The sequence below is a fragment of the Argiope bruennichi genome, chromosome 10 (genome assembly GCF_947563725.1).
Source record: "Argiope bruennichi chromosome 10, qqArgBrue1.1, whole genome shotgun sequence".
NCBI classification, from domain to species: Eukaryota; Metazoa; Arthropoda; class Arachnida; order Araneae; family Araneidae; genus Argiope; species Argiope bruennichi.
This window is the reverse complement of record NC_079160.1, coordinates 86,284,098-86,296,195: the sequence shown is the minus strand read 5'-3', so window position 1 is coordinate 86,296,195 and position 12,098 is coordinate 86,284,098. Positions and strand designations below refer to the sequence as shown.

Here is a 12,098-nt window from a genome sequence, read left to right as displayed (position 1 = left end):
CTAAGAACAGTGTTAAGTTTCTAAAATATTAAGCTATATATCTATTAAAATGGACATATGAAAATATTTTACTCAGAAAGTTATTAAAACACAGCGGTAAAAAATATTTAACTCAGATTTTTATGAACATTAATCCTAGTGAATCAATTGATAGTTCAGTGGCATAGTGATTGGAAGGTTCGTGCCGGGGCAAAACAATGTTTATATCATTTTTTGAAATGAAAGAGAAATATTGTTTTGCCATGATGGCATTTATCATTTATTGAAATGAAATATCTTGACGAGGGTAAAAAATTACGCTATGCCCTCTGCACCATATATACTTGTAAAACTATTAAAGAAGATTGCAGGTTAAAATATTATATAGTTGTCCTGAGTGCTCATCATCCTCGCTATACCATTGGATTAAGTAGAAATAATGGCAGACATACAATTTTTTTCAATGAATAACTTTCACATTTATTAACTGATTAGGATACAAGACATTAATTTAGAATATAAAATTAACTTGAAAACAAGAAATGAATCAAAATTTGCACATAACATCAATTATTATGAAATTGAATAATAAGCATTAATGACACAATAAATATTAGCAGCAGAGAAAGTTATTATCTGCTTTCAAAGAAAATCAGCAGGAAAATTTTCGCCTTTAAATCTTTCTTGCTATATTTCGATTTTCATATCTTACTGAAATGAGGTGATGTGAAATTCCGTAGAGGGTCCTACCCTTCATACTGTTTCTTTTTTAAACAACAAAATATACACAAAGCATCATCCATGAAGCACAAAGATGATTAACTAGAATTCTTATAGAATTTGTTCCAACACCAATCGGTGTCTCGGGTTTCATAACACTAATGCCAACAAACACATATGGGTAGAATTCCGTTTTCTAATTCACATCAATCTTCAAAGGAAATGAATAAAGCAATCACTGTTACCATCTTCAATCAGTGTTTCAGCTTCTTTATACAAATGCCAACAAACATGCATGGACTAAAATAAATACAAGTTTTCTGAATCAGAATTTCATTTTCCGATTCTATTCCTTTTATAAATACTCGTCAATCTTCAAAAGTAAATAATAAAGTAATCACTGTACCATAGTGAACTTAATCAACCAAAAAGTTCCCTCCTCGAATCAAAAATGTCTGTCGGAAACAGAAGGTTTTGTAAATGAGCATGACAAGAGATCTGGATTCCGAATAATTTGGCCAGTTGTTTTCAGAGGAATCAGATTGTGCCCCCCTGAGCAATTGTTGCTGGAGAGATACTCGACTACTTTCCATACAGAATATATTGGCCAGTGTGAATCGAAATGCCACATCTATTCGTTGGTCTGCAACAATTCTCTCAACAGTTTTTCTTTCATCAAAGACACCATCTGATGAGTGAAAGACAAAGCTGTGCAAAATTCCATGCAAGCATTGACATGGTCCACCAAATGCTGGTGAAATTTCATCATGGATTGATTTTAACTGCTCCATAAACAAAGAAACACGGCTTGTTATTGAAATTAATCTTTTATGAAAGTGAGCAGGTAGTGCCATTTCAGATATTTTTCTTCTTAATAAATTTTTCCATCTTTGGTTAGGGACTTCTGCATGCAATGCATATTTCATTAACTGACTTATCTCCTTATCGGTGGAAAGAAGTACAGCAAATTGCATTATGGCAGCTTCTTCGAGAGTTGAAATAGTTGAAACAGGAACCTCTGTCATGTTTATTCTTCTTTAATTTTTTTGAATATATGAATTCTAACAATGAATATGGCTGGTATGGGTTTAGTTGATCCTTCTCTACCTTTTTAGGACACAGTTTTGATGTGTAGTTGACGTAAAAGCATCCAATAAGTAATTGTTGAAGCGTGATATAGAAGAAAACTGTAAGAAAAAAAATATTGGTTGATTAAAATAAATTACACCATAAAATCTCTTCAAAATGCCATTAAATGACGGTTACAAATCGAACTATCATTGAATATCATGGTTCAAAACAATTTTAGATGCCTGTTTTCTAAAATAGTCTCCATCATTTTGATGCGTTATTAAGCTTATGTACTCATACTTCGGTACTCCATTTGGCGACTTTTTATGTCTTGCAAACAACCGGTGAGGTAGGCCTACCATCATGCAGTAGGCCATACTTTCTATATTCAAGATTGAGCCTAACAAGCTGATTATATTTGTAACTTTTAAAAATTTTAATGTTGAGCAACAACTGCGTTAATTATACAGGTGTCTACAGAAACTGAGAAAAAAATTTTTTTTTGTCATTTTTCCCGATTAAACCTGACTTAAGACTGCTAATAATACACTACTGGTCAAAAGTATTGGAAGTCTGAAAAATTTCATGTTTCTTTCATTAATAACCCACCCCTAAAAGTAATATATATATTTTTTTTCATTTAAAGTGATATTTTTTAGTATAAATGTGATGAAGTTTTAAGCTATTGTGTCATCCATTGAGAAGTAATCGTCTGCAATGATTGTGTAATCCCGGTAGTTTATTATAAAATAGCTCCGATTGCGATGGATTTCATTTCGTTTGTTGCGCTGCCAAGGTGCGTTCGCTGTGAATTGCTTTTCAATTTAAACTGTTCATTTATTTTTAAAATGCGTGAATGAACTCGTGAGAATCGTCAGGCTGTTATTTTTATGCATCATGAAAACATTTCAAATGTTAGGATTGTTCATCGGTGCGACTGGAGTGAATCGACTGTTTCACGTCTTATAAAAAGATTCAAAACAGATGGAATTGTAAATTAAAAGCTTAGAATGGATCACCCGATACTATCTTCTAAATGGGTTGATGATACATTGACACGATTATGATGTGCAAGTTCTGCTACACTTACAAGAGAATGGAATGAGTCCAAGTCTGTCATTGCCAGTTCCAGAACAGTTCGCAGGAGGCTCTGCGAAATTGTTACAAGGTACAAATACCTAGAAAAAAAATAGTACCGATGAAGGTAATGTGGAAAAAAACGATTGGTGTGGGCCAAGATGCACAAAAATTGAAGTATTTCGGAATGGAGACAAGTTATATTCCGCGACGAAAGTCGCTTTTCTTTGATGTCTGACAAGCCTGGCCACGTTTGAACGTAAAATAAACGACAACATGAGGCCAGAATGCCTGGTTCGTACATTAAAACACCTAGAAAGCTTAATGGTGTGGGGGTGCAAGTCATATCAGTCAACTGGACGTCTTCAGTGTGTACAGGGAACCATGAATGGTAATAATATGTTGGTGTGCTGAAGGATCAATTGCTTTGTAATGCTCGTAACATGTTCCCAAGACAGAAATGGATATTTCAACAAGATCTAGCACCCTACCATACACATCGAAAAAGGTAAGGCAAACTTTACAGTTAATTTTAAATTTCATTTCAGTTCAGTTCTGACCTCTATATTGAAACATTCGTTATTTTAGGTTAAGGCTGCATTTGCAAACTATTGTATTAGCTTTCGCATAGCCAGGAAACTCTACAGATTTAAACATAATTGAGAATTTATGAAGTATATTGCGAAAGAAAAAAATTGCGAATCCTCTCAGAATAAAACGAATACTTCAGGAAACAATAATTAAAATTTGGCACCATGAAATACTGAAAGAAGTGTTGCAAAACCTTGTGGATTCCATGCCTAACCGAGGTGGTTGCTGTGATCGAAGTCAGAGGCGGCTCAACCAAATATTAAATGCTTTTCGGTTAACTTGAACTCTTTCATTATATTTTCTGATCAAAAGAACTTGAAACTTTTTCTTTACTTCATTTTATCCCAGGGAACCAAAATTTATTCCGATACCGATAACCTGTACATTTTGTTTGTATTTTATTCTTTTTGAAATTAAATAATCTTTTTTTGTACAAAAGCATAATTACATCTGGCCTTAAGACTGATTTAACATATTGACATAAAAAAATATCACTTTTGGGGGCTTATTCTTAGAAAAACGTGAAATTTCTCAAACTTGTAATACTTCTGAAAAGCAGTGTATTAGTTTCTTGCTTTTCTTTTTTTCCCTCCCTCTACTCACAATCATAGTATGTGTAATAAACACATTATTAAAAGCAATTTTACAAGTTACTTAATATAAAGAAATATATTTTCATGAAATTTAATTTTTTTAAAAATTGAATCAACACCCTAAAGAAGTATTAAAACAGTATATTGTGTTTCTTATAAGCTAAAAATACTGGAAATTTTAATAATATACTTTGTTTCTAAAATTGCACAAAAATTCAAGGAAATATTAAAATTACTGTTTGCAATGGTAGTTATGACTTCTGCTCAAAATTTTAAAATAGTTCAATAACTAGTTAGTGCTTTTTACTGTGTACCAGATAAAATATAAAATTATGTTAAATAAATATAAAATTATCATGATTATATGCACCAAATAATATATATTTTAGCAAAGATTATTTAAAAGAAACTGCCAAATATTACTTTCAATCTCCCCCTCCCTTTAACAAATTATAAGAAATTATTTCCTCTATCAAAAGCATAAGCTTTTATAAATGAATCAAGTATTTTGATTTCATTTTTACTACAAATAATACTAGATGTATAATACTAATTTAAAGATAATAACCCAACGAACAAATAACAAATACTTACCTATTACAATTAAAATGCAATTTATTTATAACTAATAATCTATTAAACCACAAAAAATAAAAGTAGGTGTTGTGAACTCAGATAACGAGGGAATAATTGAGCATGCTCAGCTGTTGTATCTAAAGTAAATATTTATATATATAAAACACGTGAATATTTACAGTTCTCAGGTATATCATAGTCAGAGATTTGAAAATATAATGATTCACATGATTGAAAGCCCACTGAACATATATTTGGTCAGTCAATATCAAAATCAGTTCTCACTATGGATATTCATTCAAATAGAAAAATCTAAACCCTCTCAGGATTATCATGCACGTTTTCAGAGCATGTCACCAGCATAGGCTAGGTGAAGCTGACCAAACTTCTTCATTACAATATATTTTCCAACATAAATCTACATTTCTGAAAATATCGAGATTTAATTATTTTTTGCAACAATAAATTATAAATTACAACTCTTAATATACTTCTGAAGAAAAAAAAGCAATTTTCAATTACCTTGATAATTTTCATTCATGCTGTGTTTTCCCTTCTAAGAAAATAATTGAAATAAACAGCAACATTAACATCATTAACAAAGTGTTGAAATAGCATTTTGCTTTAGTTATGTCTGGCTTCCTCAATGTATATTATATTTTTACAATCGTGGAATAATTTTTTATAAATATTACTTTCTTAATTTATATCATAAAAATTACAATCCTTTTTATCCTTTGTACACAAAAATACACATAACATTTATGCCTTTCACACGCTAAATGAAATAGTTTTGACGAGTTACAATTTCAAAATTTAAATGAATTCGGTATACAAATAAAAAATTTTAAATAAAAAGTATTTGTGGCAGATTAGAATTACAATTCAATTTGTAGATAAAATTATTACAATTACTAGAAACTTGAGCATAAAATTTAAGAAAATAAAAACAGTAATTCCGAAATATGCAAGAGTGTCGGCGACATTTATGACAGAAAATTAGAATAAGAAGTTTTGGTAATTATTCTGAGGCAATCATAATATATAAAGAAATAAAATAAAAATACCACCATTTACATGTTTATTAATATAAACTCATCAAAAACATAACCAATATCCAAATAAAATGCTAATGTTTCTGATCATTAATATAAACTCATCAAAAACATAAGCAATATCCAAATAAAATGCTAATGTTTCTGAATATTATAAGCATTTCAGGCTATATTATTAACATTTAAGTATATTGTGAAGATTAAATTATAAAACTAAAAATTACAATATTAAAAAGTGTTTTAGACATTTTACATATTATCCAATCATATTATCCGATTATTCAAGAAAAAGAATTTATCATTCCAACATATATTCCCATTAAACACAGCCTGTTTCATCAGTCTAGAACCAGTTCCATACGACAGAAATGAAGAAGAAAATATTGCCATAACCGATTCTGTATGCTCTTGAAAGTTTGATTAGCATTGAATGCTCGATCGTATTCGATAAAAGAAACGATGCAATATTTTTAGAGTTATAAAAATCTAAAAAATCATCTACATTTGAAAATATATAGAAACTTAGTTTAATTAAACTATATTAACATCCCACTTGAAAGCAACACTAGTTATTTTATGACAGACGTAGCAATTTTGAACAGCGGTCAGACCATGAGGACGACAACAAAGCACGCAACTATCTCCAAATTTACGTTTGACACCAGCAGGAGGACCCGATTGCGCTACCAGACTTATGTGCAACAAGTACTCACACAACCCTCCACCCCTAGGCCTTACCAAAAGGCCACCGTGATCCTAATATATATAGAAGCATACAAAATAAAAACCATTAACATTATAAACATCCCAATATATATTATATTCACATACAATAAGAAATAAATCCAAAAAATAAGAATATCAATCTAGCAATGTATGTCTTTTCTGGAAGTGTTTCAAAAGCAATGCCTTCGAATCCAGGCAACTTATTCACGATGGTATAAATGCTCGATCAGAATCAAAAGTTCGATCAAGCTCATTCATGATTAATGAACATTAAAACTGAGACAGTAATCAAACAGCAGGTGAATGGATCTACTGCGAAAATTTCTCTTTATCATAAATAAAAAAATAGTGATTTAAATGAACAATATATTATGAAACAGAAATGAAATAATATATTATGAGGTATAAAGTATAAAAAATTATATATATATTTCTAATTTAAAAGCCACACTCTAAAAATGAAAATAATGTTTTTTTTTTAAAAAATTATGGCATAATTCAGAACTGATTTTAAAATTTGGATGATGAAATTCATGACATTTCTTTCTGCATCAAAAGCTTGATCAGAAGTAAAATTTATTCATCAAATGATTAGTAAATTAACAACTTCAATATTTCAAATTTTTATTCTTTAATAATGTTTTTCTATTTTTGTTGATGTCAGGCTTTGCTAAAACGCCAACAAATAATTTAAGGAACCGTTTTGTAAATTATCTCAAACAATAAAATTAATACAATCTAAATCTTATGCTTTTAACATATAAGCATTAAAATTTGAATGAGATAATAAATATTTATAAACAAAAATGAACTAAACTTTATATATATGGATACAGCTTAAAAATAATGTAATGAAATTTGTCAACAGATTTTTAATTTATTATATAATATAATTATATGCAATAATTATGCATATAACATGCATAATATAATTATAAATATAACATGCATATAATTTTAAACTTCTCAATGCATAATAAATACTATAATCAGAAAAAAATAATTATAGACTTGAATAATCAACAAATTTAAAACTAAACTAGAAATCTATACATATTTCAGTTTAAATGCTTCATGTGAATTGGACAAAATTTCAGCATCAGGAACCAACCATTAAATTTCGATTTCATTAGTTAGAAATGTGCATCAATGCAGATTGCCATTTAAAACCATTTTGTGATGCAATAAACTGAACATAATAAATATATTTAAAAAAATTTTAAAATATGTAATTTTTTGCCATATTTCATCAGTTTAGTTCAAAATACGTAATCCTGAGTCAATTTCTTGCAAGAAATTAAATCCTACTGGATTTAAAAAGGAATGAATTCAATTACTAGTAAGGATATACACCTATATATATCTGCTTTAATCATATATAAGAAACTAATATCCAATAAAATATTTTACCACAAATACTGAAATTTAGCACAGAAATTTTTTAATAAAATAAAATTTATTATAGCTGAATTATTTTAACCTTAAAATTATTAAGTATAAGCAAGAATAATTAATCTGCAAAAATGCAATACAAGAAGAGCAGATGCAAATAATTTATCCTATAGGAATATTACTCTTTGATCAAGTCAGTGCACATATAACAAATAATTATTAATCCAAGAGTTAATATAATTATGTATGTGTAGAATGATAAATAATAAAAAATAAAATGCTGAAAGCCTCGATACAAGTTAATTTTTTTATTATTTCAGTGGATTTTTTTTATCACATTCTTCTTAAATAATACAATGCAGAAATTCCTCTCATGCAAGTTAAATTCTTTCAAAACATTTTCCAAATTTCTGTTTGGATATAAACAAGTCCCAGAAGCACTAACATTTTCTGTTCCCATTTGATCTGATCCAGAATGGTCAAATTCAAGTTTAGATTTACTACTGAATGAAAAAAAAAAAATCTCAATTTCAGTTAATGAAACCTTCAACAATTTATTAGGATTGTAGGTTTGTTTGAACAAAAATAAATTCATCTACAAACCACTACTTGACATTCATCTTGCACCGTCTTAGAACTTTCCAAAGAAATTGTGTATTATCTTAATATTATCCTCTTAAAGTCAATGGTTCAAGTTTCATGATTCAAGTTTTCAACTTGCAAAGGTTTCAAAAAACAAGATTAAGTGCTTTGTAACATATTTTCATCCCAAGCAATTTTGAATTCCCCCCCCCCCCCAAAAAAAAACTTAGAAACAAATAGTTCTATGTACAGATTCAATTCTTTAAACTTTTCCTGCTTCTTCATAATACTGTTAGCTTCACAAAAAAAAGTCTCTAAATACCGTATTTCGAACTTCAAAAACAGAATTTTTATATTTCAAATAAAGACTATTTCTTGATTTACAGGGGAAAAAAATGATGGGGCAGTAAAGAAAGGGTAAATGCCTAAATCATAATTTTTTTAAAAATGCTCGAGAAAATGAGGAAAAAAATTAAACACATGAAAATAATTAAACATTTTTACTGTGCTAAGGATTAAATACAGAACCGTGTTAAATAATAATGTGCATCAGCATGTGTCAAAATAACAGTGAACCAAAATGAATATTTTATAAGCACTTTTCTATAATAACAAATGCAAATTCTTTCAATCACCAAATTTCCAAAAACTTTAACAAATATTTATTCGAATATTCTAAAATTCAGAATAAAACTTTTGGTGATTTAAATTATTAAGTTAAATCAATACTGGCCAGTACATTGAAATACTTCAAGAACTGCTTTCTCTCGACAATGATACACTACTTTTTATCATGAAAGAGCTTATTAAAAAGAAGTCTGGTGATTGAATATTTGATTTGATCTGAAAAAGCAATAAACTTATTCATTCATTCAAAATTTATTTTTTATCAATTGAACTTATTATGATATATTATTACCCTGGTGTCAGATGTTATTACATTTCATTTATCATAGAAGTTTTGTTGTGCACTTTTCAATCATTATCTGTTGCTGTCTTAATATGTTCAAGTTTTTATTTTTTCATTTGTATACTTTTTCTTACAATACTACATTATTTTAAGGCTTATTTTATTTAAATCACTATTTCAAATATTTTTTTTTTATGAATGAAGCATCATAATAGTTTTTAGATATAATAAGTTGAAAATTTAAAATCTATTGAAAAAAATTATTAATCTCCTTTCTAGACATCAATAATTTTGTACATACTTAGTTCCATATTAGAATGTCCATGAATACACACTTTATATAGAATGTCTACTTTGAGTGACAGGAAACTTCTGCCAATAATATTTACAATTATATGTTTCTACTTATGCTTATTATCTAGAAAGAGATTTATTTGACAACAGCAGATTGTTCAGGTTATTCAAGTGATTAATTGCACTTGAATGATTAATGAAAACTCATTCTTAAAACATTTGCATGAATGTTGTCAATAAATCTTCATTCAATCAAAAATTCTTTCTTTTTAAAATATAAAAATAAAAATCGTATAGGCATATTTACCTATAAATGATATTTTATATTAGTTTTGATTAAAAAAAAAAAAAAAAAAAAAGATATTCAAAGTATGATATATTTGGTTTATTTTCATGTAAATTTGTGTAAAGAATAAATTATTTCGGACGTAATTACAATGCTTAGCTTTTTAACTTCACTTATGAGTCAGTAATTAATGAGAAGCATTAAATGTTTTAAAATGTTCTTCTTTTCCAAATATTATATGTCATTTAATATGTCAAAACAATACATTGTGTGAGGAATCTCATAAAAGGATCTACAAATAATGTAAAAAGATTCCTGTAAGAAAAATTATAATAGGTCAAATTCTATTAACAATGACTAAGCACACATACATATCGGTAAATATATAAAAATATGTAAATAAATTTAACAATCTTTGACTGTTAAATCAAGTAACTCATAAGGATAAACATAACATTAATATTGGCGTAAATTTCCTATGTTATCACGAAAAAGAAGACATTCAGTTAAAATCTATCTTATTAACAGTCTACAGTGTAATTGAGAATTAACAAAATTGCAGACAGCAAAATTTTATATCAAATAATGTTGACCTAAAATATTAGTAACTTTCAACAAGTAACATAGAACATTGGCACTGTTGTGATCTGTTGCTATGATGCTTTATGTATCTTCTAAGAATAAGTGGTACATAAATATATAAAAGAACACAGTAAGACAGAAATGTATTATTACAATAATTCAAGTAGTATTTCTTGTAAAAGTATAATATAGCACAAGATAGTCAAAATGAAAAAAATTTAGAAAAACATGTACAAAAAACTACCATTAAATATATTAAAATTAAAGGGGAAACAATAATAAAACTTACATTATAGAAAAGATTATATTTGAATTTTAAGACCACACTACAGAATTTTCGTAAAAATATGGCTTGCTTTCGTTTTCACACATGCGCTTTAATCTTTAGAAAAAAATAAAATACAAATATATAAAAATTTAATTAAACGAAAAAAGCAAGGAAAATGCTTTTAATAATCCAGATAACGGCAAATTAATAATTTTTATTGGTTATGCTGCTTGAAAAAAGTAGCTTTGCTAGTGATCATTTAAACAACATAAATTTCTAAACTCAATGTCAGCCATTTTGGTAAATTTTTACTTACCGACATAAACAGATTCGCTGTCTGCTGTAGAAATTCACCAAAGCCAGTAACGTTTATATGATACAACAAAACACCTGCATACACTGGCACTGATTTCAATACAATGAAATCAAGTGCCGAAAAAGCGGGAAAGTCAGAGAACGGAATGTGATGTTTAGGGACAAGCTTGTTGAGCCAGTCGAAGGGACAACTTCGCGGTTCCAGATCTACGGATGCAGGTCCATCTGCCTATCCGGAAGCTTATTCCCTTTCCCTATCCTAATTGATGTATGGAAGAAACTCGTGCAATATCATTGGCTCACACCGCCATTGCTTGTGCTTGAAGAGATTATGTCATTACCAGCGGGATTCAAATTAGTTTCGGTTCTTGTTGTTTGGATTTCGGTCTTCGTAATTTCCGAACGAATTTCGTCTTTGTGTTTATTGACTTTTCTTTTGCACTTTTAGCGCAGGGTAAAAATGAAGCGATTGTAATGAAGATGACACCCAAGAATTGCCCTTCAAATTCTCAAAACGAAATTGTAGAAAGCAATGATGCAATTTAAAATCCATATTCCAAATCAGTAATATATTTCTAAATAAACCTTGAATGATTTTTCCCTGTGTGGTCTTGTTTAAATTAAACATAGAATTTATTTATGTATTTCTTCTACTTGGAATGTAAAATTTCGAATTGAAAGAAAAATAATGTTTTTTTTTTTTTTTTTTTTTTTTTTTCTATTAATGACAGTAAGGGGGGGGGGAATGCGTATTGAGTTAATGTATAAGGTGGTAGAATTACTTCTAGAATTTATTATGAGATTGAATAGCTTTTTTTTAAAGTTTATTTCTCGTACTATATATTTTGATGATAGATCTCATTTTGTATTTATATTTGAAAAATTTCTTTTGTCGCTTATTCAGAAATTGTTTGTTTATATTTTTAATAAATATTTCTTTTTTTTTAATTATTAAAAACTACGATAATTATCATTATTATTGTTGATATCCAAGCTGTAAAATCCATCAACTTACGAGGAAGTAATTTCCAGGTAGCAATTAACTTAAAACTATGAGATTGAAGTTAATTGCTACCTGTTC

The 12,098-nt window shown here is 28.4% G+C and overlaps 1 protein-coding gene across 2 annotated transcripts; it reads right to left on the bottom strand.

Annotated features, from left to right (window-relative positions):
- Positions 1 to 472: 472 nt before the first annotated feature.
- Positions 473 to 11,433, bottom strand: LOC129988499 (uncharacterized). 2 transcript variants are annotated; one of them, XM_056096746.1, is made up of 3 exons: positions 11,019 to 11,426; positions 2,861 to 2,948; positions 473 to 1,886 (listed from the first exon to the last, which is right to left on the bottom strand). In XM_056096746.1, the coding sequence occupies exons 1-3, from the start codon at positions 11,022 to 11,024 to the stop codon at positions 1,642 to 1,644; spliced, it is 339 nt and encodes a 112-aa protein (XP_055952721.1). In that variant the 5' UTR covers positions 11,025 to 11,426; the 3' UTR covers positions 473 to 1,641. The 2 variants fall into 2 exon arrangements, 1 of the variants encoding a protein (XP_055952721.1); XR_008785651.1 differs by lacking the exon at positions 2,861 to 2,948 and having other exon boundaries at positions 11,019 to 11,433.
- Positions 11,434 to 12,098: the final 665 nt, after the last annotated feature.

Bases quoted from the DNA above. Each gene is read 5' to 3' on its own strand.
- LOC129988499 (XM_056096746.1), bottom strand. The intron at 1,887-2,860 runs GTAAGTGTAGCA...TTTTTCTTACAG, and splicing joins TGGACTCATTCCATTCTCTT to TTTTCTTCTATATCACGCTT.